Source organism: Myotis yumanensis, unplaced genomic scaffold (assembly GCF_028538775.1).
Source record: "Myotis yumanensis isolate MYYU_CA2020_CCGP unplaced genomic scaffold, mMyoYum1.0.hap1 SCAF_3, whole genome shotgun sequence".
NCBI lineage: Eukaryota > Metazoa > Chordata > Mammalia > Chiroptera > Vespertilionidae > Myotis > Myotis yumanensis.
In genome coordinates this window covers 99,843,043-99,861,234 of record NW_027223754.1, presented here as the reverse complement: position 1 = coordinate 99,861,234, position 18,192 = coordinate 99,843,043, and the positions used below count along the sequence as shown (strand labels likewise).

Below are 18,192 nucleotides of genomic sequence, written 5' to 3'. Positions count from 1 at the left end.
AATAGATAAAAATATTCTTAGCAATAAACCAGAAGTTTTCAGTTCATTAGTGGAACCAAACTGATGATTTATAGGCAGTTAAGATTTATTTGCATATGGAATTATTTTTTTTTAAATATAGACACTGAATTTTAAAATTGTTCTACTAAGCAGGAAAGAACTCCAGCAGAAACATGCATTTTTGTCCTTATTGGTAAACCTTAAATGTGCTGAAGGCACTGTGCTCTAGTTAAGTTTGATAGTTTTAATTTGTACTCACTATTTTTCTTAAACATCATTGAAAATGATATAATAAATATTTCCCTGCTTTCATCATTTTAGAAATGCAAAACCCAATCATTTATCAAGTGTGAAGTTCAGTGTAAATTCAAAGGACTGCTTTTGAAAGCCATGTGGTTAGTTTCTTCTTTGTCTTGCTTAATCAGTTAAGTGGAGGGAGGGGAGTGGTAAGCCACAATGTCTGTACTGTCATAGGCTTTTAAAAAGTGTCAGGTCCACCCATCTGTACACATACCTGTATTTATATATTGGCTCTATTGGCTCATCTAAATATTAAAAAAGTCAAATGAGATTTTCTAAAAATATTTTGAACCACCATTATGTACTATATGTGCTCCCTCCCTATGTTACCCAGGAAGGGTATTTTTTGCATCCACTGTAGATCTATACATGATTGGGCTCTTTTAAAAAAACTTAAAACATGAAGTTTAGAAACCACATTTCTTAATATAAATGAGTGAAAATATAGAATAATATTATTGAAAAATAATTCCATATATTTTAGCCATTGGACTGTTAAATTTTTCATAGTGGCCATATATCTATACATGTATGTGTGTGTTAATGTAAATGCACAGAGCTCAGTGTTTATATGGATGTGCTTATATAAGTATTTGTGTATGTATATAGGCCATAAGTAGTATAGTATTTGTGACACAGCCTTCTAAGTTACTGGCTCTTGTGGAATTATATATAAAACCTTCATGTCATACATTGTTACATATGGCATATTAGTTAGGGCATGTTTAAGTTCAAAAGTAGTTTGCTAAACTTGTATGGCAAAACAGTTCTAAATAGTCAGATGTACTGATTTTTTTATAATTGAAATCCAGATACACACAAAAATAATTGAAATTTAGAAAAATCCAATTTGTGTTAAATGTTAAATATAAGCACACATTAATATTTATATGGTTATGTCTTGATATTCAATTATTAAAATAAATACTATCATAGATATTTCTCTAATGTGTACATATTGATGACATGTAATTATTGCCAATCAATATTCACTAAAAATGAAATATTGTTTTATAGATCTGTGAGTAGTTGAGTATTATATTGAAACAGAAATAGAAGAGAGTCCAAACTGTATTTAATTTGAAGTAAGTTTAATAACACACTCAGATTACCTATAAGGCAATTTTTTATGTTCTTTCAAAACACTAAACTGTTGACATATTTTCAGTAGTAACCTTACTATACTTACAAAAAAAAACACAACACCAACTTGCTATATGTGTGTATACTAGTATATCTATATAAATATATACACATGTAAAAATGTTAATTGAATGAATTTACTATTATATGCATATATTTGCCTACTTATACATATTTGTACTAGCCTTACTAGCATTTCTAATTGTGCATGTTTGTGACAACTGTATTTGACTGAGATATCCCATAGAAGAATAGTGTGAAAATTAGAGATGTATTTAATTCAGTATACCAATTGCTTGATGCATTTGTTACACTGTCAGCTAAAAAAATATTTGTAATTTTGTTTGTGTAATACATGTGGAAAACATAGGAAATCTGAAGCCCTAATTATAATTTTTAAGGGTGCATGATAAAAAGTGTCCTTAAAATGTGGTTCATTTTAGTAAAGATGATGAATAAATTCCAAGATAGTATACATGATGCATGTAATATATGAGTGTTTGTATTATATATGACCACAAAGCGTCTTTGAAGCCAGGATAGTAGATATCTGAAATGTCATAGGCAAAGCACTATGGAAGTCAAAATTTTTGTGATCTGTTTTTTGAGTTCATATTCATCAACAACAAGGAACTGAATTTATTTCTTCTAAGGAAATTTTATTTCAAAATATACCATGAATGTTGTAAATTTGGGTAGAATTTTTATAAAATGGTTGACATACTTTCTGCTTACAGTTTGACTTGCTTGGATATTTATTATCTTAAAAAGAACATTTGCTGTTAAAATGTTTTAAAAACTGAGGCCATCAGCAGAGTTTGATAGAGCTACATAATGAAATGTTTCATTGAACTACCCAATTTTGAAAGTTTCATCACTTTGTGCTGTGGCTTCCTTGTAAAATGTTGTTCCTGTGTTTCACACTGGATCATGTTATTCCTCTCAAAGTTAAATTTGTGACATCACCTTAGAGTAACTATACAATAAACAGGAAAAAATACCTAATGTTGTTCAGTGAGTTTCTTTCAGAAAATTTGATAAGTAGACATTGAAATTGAAATAACGGTGTGGGGAAATGGTTACATTCATAATCATATTTGTGATGTTCTTGTAATATAATTAGCATCAGCAAGTGATAATTGAGATATTGCAGAATGGCATCATATAACATCTGAAGTGTATAATACTGACAATAACAAAAAAAGAAGAAGACTATCTGATGAAGAATTTTATTTCAGTTGTTTAAATTTAAGTCATTAGTACACTTTCCTCTCTGAGTTGCCTTAAAGGTGAATTTGCCAGACATTGGCAACTGGTTGAAAAAGAGAAATTAACTACATTTTTGAAGTGTATTAGCTGTCTGCTGGGCTTGAAAGTATTTATCCAAGGTCATCTAATTTGCAGGGGGGAAAATGTGCTTGTGTATGTATGTACATGTGCATATGCAAGTTATTTTAAAGGCACTGAATAAATAAATATATAAAATAAATAAATACATAAGAATATCAATGATAATAATAATAATAATAATAATAATAAAATATTGGATTACCCAACTTAAATTTAGAACCAAAGTCCATAATATGTGTCATTCATAATATGGTGTAAGGGAGAAAATAAAATTCTACTAATCTAGTTAGAAAAAAATATTTTACATTAAAATGATTATAGAAGTTCAGAATTCTGGTTTTACATCTAATATTTTTACCAGGGTCATTTTAACCTTAAAATTACAGTTTACTTTAATTGGTTCTCTTTATTATCTCCTTGATAACCTAAATGTAATCAATGCCCAAAGCAATAATGATACCACTGGAAGGAATGTTCACAAGTTTACAATTCCCAATTGTGTAATACAGTTTAAAATAAAAGGTAGCAGATGCCTGGAAGAGTAGTGTGCTCCCTTCATCACAGGTTGGAAATCCCATTTAAGGAGGAAATTATGGAGGAAATCATTTTACTTACTGAGAGGAGATAAACTAGATTATTACTTAGCCCCCTTCCAAACTATTATCAAATTAAGAGGAGACTTTGTTGTCCACCCCTACTACCACTACCATGACTGTCTCTTTAAGACAATTGGTTCAGATTTTGAATTTACAGATCTTGGCCTGATAATAGAAGTGAAAATTGACTTAATGAAACAACAAAGTTGTAACTAAATATATTTAGTTTTGAAATATTGGCTCCCAGGATTTCACTAAAACAGATTTAATGCCAATATTCCCATTTTAATTTTAATTTTCTCTAAGTAACCTAATTTCATAAATAACAGTTCTTCGGTCTTTTAAAACTTTGAGCAAATCTTTATGATAACATTTTACATTTTTCAGTATTTATTCTTAGTTTTATACATGATTGCCTATATCATAAACTTTATTTAGGTTAAACACACCATGAAGAATACAGACAAAGGAATTTGGAAAAAGGAGTTCCCTTTGTGCCTTGTTTCAAATAATGAATCCTATTAGTTATTGCAGGTTGATGTCATCAACTTATTGTTCTATACCAACTTGAAAAGTTAATGTATGGTTTTTCTATATGCACATAGAATTCCATGGATTTTAAGCTTCTACATGAAAATTATAATTTTATTTTGTTATATGAGGTCATCTTTAGAGATTTTGTAGACCTTGAATCAAGAAAAAATCACCAAGACAATTGCTTGAATCTGTTAAACATTTCTTAGTTGTGTTTCTCTTATAAAGTTCATCCAGTTGATTTCAAAATTATTTTTTTACTGGTGGCCTGGTGCACGAAATTCATGCACTCAGGAGGGGTGTGGGGGGGCCTTCCCCAGCCTGGTCTGTGCCCTCTCACAGTGTGGGAGCCCCGCGATCAATCTCCCCAAAGAGGTAGGCCCTGCCTACCCATCTGGGGCTCCTCGATGGATTGCCCTAAAGAGGTAGGCCGGAGCCGTCGGGACCGCCTCCATGCTGCACACGCAACATCAAGTCCCTGCCCACCCATGCGTGCGTTGCTGTGCACGCAGCCTCTTAGTGATGGATTGTTACTGCGTGAGGGCATCGTGGCTTGAGGTCATCATGGCGTGAGGATTTGATGACCACATAGGCTTTTATTAGTATAGATAATTTTTTAAATTAATATTTACAAAGTAATAAATGTATACCAATGATTTTCAACCAGTAAGCCACAAGAATTTTTAAAACAAGCAATACCTGGCTGCTTAGTCAGGGGCATTGCCCTCTTTTCCTTTAGATCGTCAAATAAAAAAATGACAGCAGCCAACACAATAGCCATCCAATATGAATGAATCAAAATTGCACTTATTTTTTCAGATTGGCAAAAAATATATATTTTTTGGTATGCCATAGAATTTTAGTAGTTAGTTTATGTGTGGTATGAGATTAAAAAGGTTGAAAATCACTGTTGTATACCAAGACAAAATTCAAAGTGGAAATAATACAATTATCCAGGGAAAGCTAAAGCTATCTGGTGACATTTTTCTACATTGATTAGATCAATTGGATCAATCAGGTATTTTTGAAATCTTTATTCAGCATGGACCCAAGATGAGTGACACCATTCAAACAAATGGCAGGAGAATTACACAATTTTTATTTAGAATGAATTGCTTTTTACTACATATTTATCAGCTACATCTTGGTAAAATGTGGTTAGAGTTATTATGTCAGTTTTCTCACTTCAAAAAGTGTGATATATTCTCCATCTGTTATATGATCTCAAGTTAAATAGCTACATTTAGGATGTGTTCTTACTTAGGGTAGTGCTTTCATGAAGGTGTGCCATAAAAGCATCCAGGTGCCAGCAGCTTGTCCATCTGGTTCCCATTAGATATGCTTGGAGGTGATGACATTTTAAATGTCACAGTATCTCATAGAGCAGCTAATTGCATTGAATTCTAAAGTAACTGTATATTTTGTACTGTATATCCAAATGTGTTGGAATTAATAAGCTGATTGAAGCAAACAAAATCTTATCATCACGTATACTATAAAATCCTTTGTCTGCTCAGAAAAATCAAACAAGTAAATTAATTTCATTTATAAGCATGCAAAAATAAAAGCTGACTTTCTGGTTTCTGTTGGTCATAAATAAAGATTGATTAATTTCACTGGGTAAATTCTAAAGAACAAGAGTGTAAACATCTTTCCTTTGCTGGTTTTCAAAATCCTTCAATTAGATTTATGAACAATAATCAAAATGTTCCAATACTAAGTTAGTATATTTAAGAATTAATCACAAGAATATACAGAGCCATGCTCATTAAAAATTACTTCAAATGGGAGAGAGAGCAAAAATGCTAGGTGACAAAAATCAGAATCCAAAAACTAATAGGCTGTAAAGATTAGGAATGTAATATAGATGACATTTAACATGAATAAATGAGAAGTCTTAGACTTGATTCGAAACACCAAATACAGAACAGGGAGACCTGACACAACTGTGAGCTCATTGTAAGGCTACCAAATTATGCTAAATAAACCAGTCAATGAAAGAAAAATACCACATGATCTCACTCATTTATGGATAATAAAGACCATTATAAACTTATGAACAAAAATAGTTACAGAGGCAGAGCAGCACTGAACAGACTGTCAAACCACAGTGGGAAGCCCTGGGGAGAGTTGGGGGGCAGGAGGGGTGGGGTAAGAGATCAACCGAAGGACTTATATGCATGCATATAAGCATAACCAATGGACATAAGACACTGGGGGGTAGAGGATTCCGAGGGAATGTCAAGGAGGGGGGAAGGAGACATATGTAATACTCTTTGTAATACTTTAAGCAATAAAACAAAATTTTAAAAAAAGTCAATATGACTTTAAAGTATATTAATATTATACTCACCAAAAAGAAAGCTGTATCTTTCTCTGCTCTGTGATGGTCAGGTTATACCTAGAATATTGAATTTATTTTGACCGCCAGCTTTAACAAGATATATTGACAACTGGAGTGTGTCCACAGGAAGGAGAAGGGGTCACAGAGTCCTGTCACATGATGAACAAAAAAAAAACAACAACCCTGGGAATATTCAAATTGAAAAAGAGAAGACAAGAAGGGGCCAGTAGCCTTTTCCAAATACCTGAAGTGCTGTCATAGAGAAATGGATTAGGACTGCACTGGGTGGCTTCAGAGGTGAGAGCTAAGACCAATAAATTAAAAATGTAGAGGAACATCATTTCAACATAACCTAAGGAAGAACTTTCTTTGTCTCATATTAACCATTAAGGGGCTGCCTCAGGAAGTAATGTGTTCAATGCTGGTGGTTTCTAGACAGAAGCCATTTGACTATATAGTTAGAATTTTTGTAGTGGAAATTTGGTTTCTGGGTGAAAGTAGGATGGGAATAGGTAACGTTTAAGGTTCATTCCAATCCCTGTAATTCTTTGAATCCATGAATGGTCATTGTCTTTAAAAAGTATATAATGTTAACTACCTTACTCATTTGGGGAAAAGAAAAAAATAACACCATTAGAAATCTAATACATTTATTTTACTCTATTTGTGCATAAGTAAAATCAGGACTTTCAATTTTCAGAGTACACTATTTATAATTAAATACATTTTTTTCTCTTAAAACTGTCATTCATCTGTCAACATTAGACAGCATGAAATGTAAAATGACTTGGGGTACATTTTCAAAAACACAAACCTAAAGTTCAAAATAAGCAATTTTAGTGACTTTGAATATTTTTTCATGTGTCTCTTGGCCATCTGTATGTCTTCTTTGGATTTTTGTCTATTTAGGTCCTCTGCCCATTATTTAATTGGATTGTTTGTCTTCCTTTTGGTAAGTTGTGTGAGTTCTTTATATATTTTGGAACTTAACCCCTTATTAGCTGTATCATTGGCTAATATGTTCTCCCATATAGTGAGCTCCCTTTTCATTTTGTTGATGGTTTCTTTGCTGTTCAGAAGCTTTTTATTTAGAAATAGTCCCATTTGTTTAATTTTTCCTTTCTTTCCCTGCCCCTAGGAGATCTATAAGCAAACATATTGCTGTCTGAGATTTTGCTGCCTATAGTTTCTTCTAGGATTTTTATGGTTTCATGACTTCCATTTAAATCTTTCATCCATTTTGAGGGTTTTTAAAAAAAAAATATTTATTGTTGAAAGTATTACATAGGTCCTTCCTTTTCTCCCATTAAGTTCTTCCAGCCAGCTCCCATCCACACCCCCCCCAAGACCTCACAACTGCATTGTCTGTGTCCACAGGTTATACATTTATGCATACAAGTTCATTGATTGATCTCTTTCCACCCACCCTCCCCCGCCTTCCCTCTGAGGTTCAACAGTCTGTTCATGCTTCTATGTCTCTGGGTCTATTTTTGACCATCAGTTTATTTGGTTTATTAGATTCCACATATGAATGAGATCATGTGATACTTATCTTTTTCTGACTGGCTTATTTGGCTCAGCATAATGCTCTCTAGGTCCATCCATGCTGTTGCAAATGGTAAGAGTTCTTTTGTTTTTATTGCCACGTACTATTCCATTGTGTAAATGTACCAGTTTTTTATCCGCTCATCTGCTGATGGGCATGTAGGCTATTCCCAAATCTTAGCTATTGTAAATTACAGTGCTATGAACATAGGGCTACATATATTCTTTCTGATGAGTGTTTCGGGGTTCTTAGCATATATTCCTAGAAGTGGGATCACAGGGTCAAATGGGAGTTGCATTTTTAATTTTTTGAGGAACTCCATACTGTTTTCCACAGTGGCTGCACCAGTCTGCATTCCCACCAGCAGTGTACTAGGGTTCCCTTTTCTTCACAACCTCACCAACACTTGTCTTTTGTTGATTTGTTCATGATAGCCATTCTGATAAGTGTGAGGTGATATCTCATGGTCATTTTGATCTGCATCTCTTGGATGATTAGTGACTGAACATTTTTTCATATGTCTCTTGGCTTTCTGTATGTTCACTTTGGAAAAGTTTCTATTTAGGTCATTTGCCCATTTTCTAATTGGATTGTTTGTCTTCCTTTTGTTAAGTTGTATGAGTTCCCTATATATTTTGGAAATTAACCCCTTATTGGATGTATCATTGGAAAATATGTTCTCCCATGTAGTGGGCTCTCTTGTTATTTTGTTGATGGTTTCTTTTGCAGTGCAGAAGCTTTTATTTTAATGTAGTCCCATTTATTTATTTTCTCCTTAGTTTCCATCATTCTAGGGGATGTATTGGTAAACATATTGCTACGAGAGATGTCTGAGCTTTTGGTGTCTATAGTTTCTTCTAAGATTTTTATGGTTTCTCATCTTACATTTAAGTCTTTTATCCATTTTGAGTTTATTATTTTGTATGGTATAAGTTGGTGGTCTAGTTTCATTTTTTTTGCATGTACCTGTCCAATTTTCCCAACACCATTTATTGAAGAGACTGACTCTACTCCAATGTATGCTCTTGCCTGCTTTGTCAAATATTAATTGAGCATAGTGGCTTGGGTCGATTTCTGGGTTCTCTATTCTGTTCCATTGACCTAATATGCCTGTTCTTGTGACTGTTTTGAGCATAGTGGATTTGCAGTATAACTTGATATCTGGTATTGTGATTCCTTCAATTTGTTCTTCTTTTGCAAGATTGCTGCAGCTGTTCAGGGTCTTTTTTGGTTTTATATAAATTTTTGGAATGTTTGTTCTAGGTCTGTGAAAAATGCCATTGGTATTTTAATAGGGATTGCATTGAATCTGTAGATTGCTTTGGGTAGTATGGACATTTTAATGATGTTGAGTCTACCAATCCATGGACATGATATATTCTTCCACTTGTTTATATCTTCCTTTACCTCTTTTTTCAGGGTCCTGTAGTTTTCGGAGTACAGGTCTTTTATCTCTTTGGTTAAGTTTATTGCTAAGTATCTTAATTTTTTGTTGCAACGGTAAATGGGATTGTTTTTTTTTTTTTTAGTTTCTCTCTCTGAGAGTTTACTATTGGTACATAAAAATGCTATGAATTTTTGAGTGTTAATTTTGTATCCTGCTATGTTTCTGAATTTACTTATTAAATCTAGTAGTTTTGATGTAGTCTTTAGAGTTTTTGTTGTACAATATCATGTCATCTGTGAATAAAGAGACTTTTACTTCTTCTTTTCCATTTTGGGTGCCTTTTATTTTTTCTTCTTGTCTGATTGTTATGGTCAGGACTTCCAGTTCTATGTTGAGAAAGAGTGGTGAAAGTGGTCATCCCTGTATTATTCCTGTTCTTAGGGGAAATAGTTTTAGTTTTTGCCCATTGAGTATGATGTGGGCTGTAGGTTTGTCATGCATGGCCTTTATTATGTTGAGGTATGTTCTCTCTATTCCCACTTTGCTGAGAATGTTTATCAAAAAAGGTTGTTGGATTTTGTCGAATGCTTTTTCTGTATCAATTGTTATGATCATGTGATTTTTGTCTTGCAATCTGTTTATGTGCTGTATCACATTTATTTATTTGTGAATATTGTACCAGCCTTGCATCCCCAGAAAAATCCCAGTTGGTCATGCATGATGTACGATCTTTTTAATGTATTGCTAGATCAAATTTGCTAAAATTTTGTTGAGGATTTTAGCATCTATGCTCATCAGGGGTATTGGCCTGTTATTTGTCATATCTTTATCTGGTTTTGGAATTAGGGTAATTCTGGACTCATAAGAAGAGATTGGAAGTGTTCCTTCCTCTTGAATTTTTTGAAATAGTTTGAGGAGAATAGATGTTGGTGCTTCTTTGAATATTTGGTAGAACTCCCCTGTGAACTGAGTACATAAATTAAGGGACATCTTTGGTAGGAAACACACTACTAGCTTATTAATTCTGGTGCTTGATAAAAGAATGTGTCTTTGTATTCTAAAATTTAAAACACAATATGACAAGACAGCACCTGCCACCCCAAATCACAATGTGTCTACATTAATAAACACCATTTGTGATGCTGCTGGAAGAAGTTCAAGAAATATTAAATCCCAGAAGAAGAAGAGGTTTACATTTTAGAAATGATCCTACAGCTTTTCTGCTCAGAAGACCATTATGTCTTCAGCAAAGGCAATGACACTGAAGATAAATGATCTCACTGTTGTGGAAAACACATATCTTCCCTTCAAATGTGGTAATTTTAATGTTTATTTTTTCTAGACAACTACATAATAAATCTGTCTTGTTTCCGTCTCATATTCCAGTATTATAAATATGACGTTTTCCCAAATAGACATTCATAAAAGTCAGCAAAGCATTGCTTAGAAATTCATACATTTACAATACCTGCGACCAGTTGTGACTACATAGTGTCGCACCAAGAAAAACTCTGTTTCAAAGTTATAATCTGAATCCCTTTTTATAGCCTGACACAGTACAAATGTATGCTGCTGGTCACAAAGGGAGGCTAGATGAGAGAGAATGAAAAAATATCTCAAGTAACCAGGCTGATTAAGAGGGAATTCTAATGATATTAGAAAATAAAGGGCACACCACACAAACTATGTGACATTCAGAGGTTTACTAGAGTAACTATAAAACTTCTTGAATGTCCTATAAGGAAGCAGGAGCATTTACTGCTGTGAATTTAGCTTTTTAAAAAAGTGTAACTTTTATCCCAATTGTACTCATCCAATGGAATTTGTTCATCTTAACTGCATCCTGGATATGTTCATGGCAGTTGACTCAAATGGCCCTTCAGGGATTTAAGTAGAATTTCACCAATTACATTAATCTTTGGTGAAAATGAAAATATTTGCATTTTCTATGCAAGATACAGTAGTTCTTGGTGAAATTATATAAAACTTCTCTTCCTTCCTACCTTGTTAAGACTGGTTTGAATGGGGGGAGGTTGAAGGGAGACAGGTAAGCAGAAGAAAACTAGGTAAACTTTGCTTCTCACCACATCTTCATTATTAATTCAACTACAGATGCTGTTTCCCTCCTCTCTATTCCACAGACAGCCAGCACCATGAGCCAATGCCACCCCCTCACCGCCTCCTGCTCCCATCAGGCCAACCAAGTGAATAAACCCAGGGAAACAGAAGGAAGGTCTTTTAGGACAAGCTGCATTCACTATCTAGAAGTAGCATTGAAATGTGCAAATTGTTTTCTCAAGGAATAGATGCAGAGAGGAAACCTTCATTGTTAAAATTCTGCCCCATTGCTGATCAGAGTATTAAATATGGTATTGTTGCATCCTTTAAGCTTTCTACTATAGTTGTTACCCTGTCTGCTCTCATGGATCTTGGGTCAAAATACACCAAAAATACAATAAATCACCAGGCATAGCTGTTTATTCCTGTCTATGCCTCATACTTATTGTGTAACATTTAATATATCGATAACCTGCTGAGTGCTTGTGTCTTCATCTCAAAGTGCAATTAACAAGTCCACCCTTTTACCTTTCTCCAAGGATGTGATAAGGCTGAATACTTTTCCTAAGCTATTTCATAAAACAAATTGAAGAGAAAAAATTTCTGAGGTAAGAGTAAGAAAATACTCAATGAAATCAGAATGGTGATGTATTTGAGGCTTGTATGCAGATAGCCTGTGGAAAAGTAAGGTGAGATGCCTCAAATCTGCCAAATTGAAACAGTAAGTTAAAGAATGTTAATTCTTAGTAAAAGGAATAAAAAGCCATGAAACATCCAATTTGATGATGATTAGCCTAACGGAGTCTATTATTGGTTAACAGGGTAGGGAGAAGATGTAGTCCTAGTTGAATAGTCTGACGTCCTCCCTTTTGAATGTTCAGACTGAGTCCTCCGTAGGTGTGAGTGGAGCTACTTCCAGGGACTCTGGGCTGGGTACAGCCCCTGGGGACCTGGCACAGCCCTTGGGCACTCTGCACTCTGACCGCAGTTTTCCTTCTGTGTCTGTTCCCTGGCAGAGCTCTCAGCATGGCGGTTCCTCTACTTCACTTGCATCCACCAAAGTATGCAGCTCGATGGATGAGAATGATGGATCCGGAGAATGTGGTGAGCTTGGGACTTGGTGTCTGAGGAAAAGGCTCAGCTTGGACAGGGGGTGGAGGATAGGTTGGCTAAATTTACTCCAGAAACTGTAACTTCTCAAGCATAATGAAATGGGCAAGCCTGAAGCAGCTCATAAGGGTCAATAGCAAGGGGATAGAATTGAGTATGACTCCCACTCGGGATCATATCTACTCTGTGGGAACAAGAAGAGGAAGTCAACCTAATTTGGAATGTTTCATGTCCTCTGAGTCTGTAAGTATCCTAAGAAGGCCAGCTTTGGAAATAAATGGGGGTAAATTTTTGCTTTTGTTTTTCTGAATTCTTTTCAATTTTAGTATACTCTCTCTTTGTTAAAAATTTATATTTATTGTTGAAAGTATTACAGATGTCCCCTTTTAGATCCCATTGACCCCCTCCACCCACCACTCTCCCCCCCAACCAGGTCTACTATACTATTGTCTATGTCCATGGGCTATGCATATATGCATAATAAGTTATTTGGTTAACCTCTTCCCACCCCTCACCCCGGCCCCTCTTCTCTTTGAGATTCATCAGTCTATTCCATGTTTCCATGCCTCTGGATCTATTTTGTTTGTCAGGTTATGGTGTTCATTAGATTCCACAGCCCCTGGGGACTAGGCACTTGGCACTCACTTATCATATAAGTGAGATTGTATGATACTTGTCTTCCTCTGACTGGCTTATTTCACTTAACATAATATTATTCAGGTCCCTCCATTTTGTCTCAAAGGGTAAGAGATCCTTCTTTTTTTACAGTATACTCTCTTGATTGACTGTTATAGTGCTGCTTACAAAAAGAATTAATTGATGATAATTGCAAAAATACTCTTTGTGCCTTGACCTAATTCACTTTAGAATTTTTCTGTGATGTGGTCAAATGACCTGGATCCAGAACTGACTTTTTCACCAATTCACTGGATTGTTTTGGGTAAGCTTTTTTAACTATCCATATCTTAGTTCCTCCTCTGTAAAATAAAGATTATAATACACTCCTGTTTCCTTCCTTGGGTTAACAGGTTCAAATCAATTATGAGAAGGTATTCAGAAAAGTATGAAACTGATATGATCAAATTACTGTTAAAGAATAAACCCCCTTTATTTGTTTATTTGTATTTTTATTTATTTGTTACATGTATATATTTTTTATTATTATTTTTTACTGGGAATATATTCTAAGAATCCTGAAATGCCAATTAGGAAGAATATATGCACTCTTATGTTCATAACAACAGTGTTTACAATAGCTAAGATCTGGAAACAGCCCAAGTGCCCATCATGAGTGGATTAAAAGAGCTCTTGTACATTTACACAATGGAATACTATGCAACTGTAAAAGAGAAGGATCTATTACTCTTTGAGAGAGCATGGAGGAACCTGGAGAGTATTATGCTAAGTGAAATAACCTGGTAAGAGAAAGACAAGTATCACATAATCTCACTTACATGTGAAATCTAATGAACAAAATAAACTGATGAATAAAATAGAACCAGAGGAATTGAAACATGGAACAGACTGACAAATCTCAGGGGGAAGGAAATTAGGGGGAGGGAGAGCAGGAAGAAATTAACCAAAGAACTTATATGCATATAAGCATTGTCCATGGACACAGATAATAGGGTGGTGAAGGTCTGGGGTGGGGCAGGAGCCAGGTGGAGGGAGGCTAAAGGAGGAAAATAAGGGATATCTCTAATATTTTAAACAATAAAAATAAACTTAAAATAAAATTCATGAACTCTTATTTGTTTTAAATTATATTACTTAATTTTCCCAAAAGAGTACCTTTGGGCAGTAGGGGGTGGGAGCACTTTAATTATATTAAGTGAGATAGCAGGTTTACACAAGAATTATTTCTCAACTACCATGAAATATCAGATGTTTTTCCCCAGAAGTATGAAATTTAGCCATTCAGAAGTCTCTTTTGTTCCAATGTGTTATATTTACTTAAAGGTCCTTGACTAAGCCTTTGGCTAAGTCTTCTTAGCCAAAAGACTAACATATACCTTTTGCCAATAGTCAGGGGAAAAATATCCCAAACTTTGTGCTCCAGATGGGTGCCTAAGTGATGCTTCCACTAAGGGAAGGACAGAAGTACCTTGGATTCCCCATCCAACAGCCAAAGATATTTACTTTTATTACTCGTGTAGTAAAGAGCCTTAAAACCATGTCATCTGAGGGATGTTTTGTAAATTAAGATACTTTGTAGTGGATTTGAAACTTCTCCAACCATCTCCTCTAATTCCTATGGAGTAGATTAAAAACAAAACAAAGCAAAGCAAAACAAAAACAAACAAACAAACACCAACACCCAGGCTGAGTCTTTTAAACAAAGACAAAATTGTTGACTTCTTTGTGGGTGATATGATAGGTGTGAGGGGTTTAACTGGCTCTGGCTTTCACTTTATTCTAGAAGCCACTGTGATAGCTTCTAGTGGATTGAGTAAAATGTCACTTATAAAGAGGTGAAGAGACTGCAGAAATAAATGCACAGGATAGAAGTAGTAGAAGCACATGTCCTCCATTTGTACAACATTCTCCAGAAATTCCATCTACCCTAGAATCCAGGGTAGTGCAGATTGAGTTTACCACAAAACCAGAATAAAGGTCTAATAATTTTGAGTTTCCATTTGTTGTTCCCTAACATTACAGATTAAGTGAGAACATAAAACTCAAGAAAGCCCATTTACCACCTAATGTTTTAATTTTATTTTAAGAAGAAATGTTTAGCCTCAGTTTAAATAGGAGCACATTTAGAAAGCACACTAGGCTTCCATCACATTTTGTATTCAGGTTGCCTGAGGGGAGCTTGGATTTATAACTTTAAAGCATGTAAATTTTAGAGCCCAGTTATAAAAGACTTTTTACACCCCTAAGATGTTAAAGGTTATCCAGCATATTTATGTGACCTAAGTGTGGCTTATTTAGTTTTATGGCCTTAGATATTTAAAGCATTATTAGGCATTTGTAAAATATTTAAAAATACATTTTAAGAGGGAAAATGTGTTGTGTTAGTGGCACTAACATAATTGAAACTACAAAACTTTTCTGTTCACAGATGTAATAGGTATTGCGATTTTAACTCAACATCTGCTATGCAGGTTGCTGGTGAGAACTATGTCTAAAATCTGCTCACTGATATGGTGGAGGGGTGGCAATCAGGGCTGAGTTCATATGGAATTTTACGGAGATTTCCACTTCAGGATGTAGTAATGATAAGTGTGCACATAGAAGGCATTTTCATGTACAATGTCAGGCAGCCCAGAGTCCCTTATGATCTAACTGCATTTTCCTCTTCAGCCATACTTAGAAAGGTAATTTCTCTGCACACAGTGGGTATGCAGTCAATGCTATTGATCAAATTGACATAAAATAAAAAGAGTAAAATTTCCTCTTCAGAAGCCCAACTGCAGCAGAAAGCATAAGTTGCTCTTACATATGTGGGAGTGGACCGCATACATTTATGTTTCCTTTTTGTTTACCATTTGTAAACTTAGTAAAACTGTTGACTATACAATGTCAGCAGAGGGGGCTGCCCTCACAGTCCAAAAAATGACCTATTGATTCTGAATCAGTTTCAGTCTATTAGATGATACTTCTAAATGTCTCCTTTGTGCAACATCTGTGTTCTCTTTTCTACCAATAAAAACATACTAATGATTCTTTCAGAAGTGTCGGAGGAAGGCTTCCAGATTCCAGCCACAATAACGGAACGATATAAAGTTGGAAGGACAATAGGAGATGGAAATTTTGCTGTTGTCAAGGAATGTGTAGAAAGGTGAGGAAGAGATAATTTGCATCCAACTTTAAAGGAAACATTTGGCATTGTATTTTCCAAAATTGTGCCTTTATTTGCAGTCTGTGGCACATATGGACTTGGTTAATGCTTCAACTTCAGATGTAAAAAAAAAAATTAAAGAAAGCCCATCTAACAACAGATTTGAGAAGTGTGATTCCTGGAGATAATCTATAAATTAAGGACTTTTCTTTTTCTTTTTAATATACTCAGCAAAACTTTGCCAGTTTTTTCAGGTAAGTCCTGAAAATATATTAAATATATATACACATTGAATAGTTTTTCTACACTTTTTTAAATCCTCACCTGAGGATATGCCTTATGACTTTTTAGAGAGATAGGAAGGGAGAAAATTCAAGAGAGAGAAAGAAACATCAACGTGAGAGAGAAATATCCATCAGTTGCCTCCTGTACATACCCCTAAAGGAAATCGAACCCACAACCTTTTGGTATATGGGATGACACTCCAACCAACTGAGCCACCTGGCCAGGGTTACATTTTTTTTTGGAGATATTTTATAGAGGTCAGTTGTTCTTGTAAGTATATTGTACAATCATAAGATTAAATATAATCTTGTAAAGCTTTAAAATGTATATGTACTGATCCCAGCAAAATGGTATTTAGTAAATTAAAATGTTTTATAGCGAATGAGCCAGGTACTCTTGTGAGCAAAGGGAAAAGTTTAGGGTGAAAGATTTATCTGTGGGATCTCAATACCTAATCAAGGACAGTAGTTGGTGGCTACTAGATGGGGAAGTGACAACTAATAAAGCTATAGCCCAATTAAGGTGGCCTCAAACTCTAAGCTCAGCATGAGATTGGAATTTGTTGCTTACTTGAAGCCAGCAGCTTCTTTTCAGAGCTGGGTGAGTTGAGTGTTGAAATGTCAGGGGGAATTGCCTTATTCCTAGAGACAGCAAGTCCGTTGGCTTCTTTGGGCTCACCTGGGTGTGCAGGCTTCCCCTGTTATTCATCTCTCCCCCTCTCTCCTCCCCCGCCCCTTGGGGCTGGACACCCAACTAGTTCTTCAGCACTGTGTGAGAACAATGCTCCTTCATGCTGCATTCCCTTTCAGAGAGAACGCCTTGGACTAGAAGCTTTAGCCTATAAGAGCCAGAACTTGATCTTCTTCCAAGGGCTCTGACTTAGAAGCACATTAAAGCTGGAAGTCTACGCAGGGCCTCACACACCAGCAGCATCCTTAATTTGAGCAATAGCCACTGGTTTTATCTGTGAACCCTTAGCTATTCTTTGGAAAATGCTTCTTTGACTAAGCCAGTGGTGCCCTCATGAAGCTACCCTCCAACAGTGGATCTTAAACTTTGCTCCACTCTACACACCAACTGGGCCAAGATTTTTCCAACAGTTACAGTATACACTAGAGCAGCCACTCTTTGTGAGGGAGGACATGAATAATAATTAGTAGCTTAGAAAATCCCTGAGTTGCTACTGCAAGGTCACTTTTTCTCCTTTTTTTCTCTCATTCTCCCATCCTCAACATAAAGCCATTGTTGGGTTTCTGCCAAATATAGAAAATGTCCCATTGCTTTCCTGGGCCCCACACATTAAAAAAAAAAAAAACAGGAGTAACCATTGTTTATTGAATAAAAACCATGTACAAGGCCCTTAACTTATGATATTTCATTTAATTATCATAATTTCACAGTATCAGTATTGTTTCTATTTTATACAAAGAAAGCCTGGAGAAGTTATATGCCCAAGATCACTTATCTAGTAAGTACTTAGCAAGGCATAAATCTGAACCCAGCTCTGAAACCCCTACTTTTGACCACTCTACTCCACTGCTTCCATCCAGGGGGCTCCCACAAGAATATGGTTTAGCTGAGCCAAAGTCATACATACTACATTTGTCCTATGCAAAAAGGACAGAATTCAAATCTGGTGAGCCATTCGTAAGGTAATGGATGGATGTCTGTGTCATTAATAACTTCATGTATACTTTTACTAATTATAAAAATCTTATTTCCACTGTAGCAGAAAATCCCATTGTTAGCAGATTG

At 35.1% G+C, this 18,192-nt stretch overlaps 1 protein-coding gene across 3 annotated transcripts in view; it reads left to right on the top strand.

Moving 5' to 3' along the window:
- Positions 1 to 18,192, top strand: part of DCLK1 (doublecortin like kinase 1) — a 539,423-nt gene that overhangs the window by 430,603 nt on the left and 90,628 nt on the right. For all 3 annotated transcript variants that reach the window (XM_070409184.1, XM_070409186.1, XM_070409185.1), the window contains 2 exons: positions 12,275 to 12,362; positions 16,044 to 16,152. In XM_070409184.1, coding sequence (XP_070265285.1) covers positions 12,275 to 12,362; positions 16,044 to 16,152 — 197 coding nt within the window. The remainder of the gene's footprint in view (positions 1 to 12,274; positions 12,363 to 16,043; positions 16,153 to 18,192) is intronic.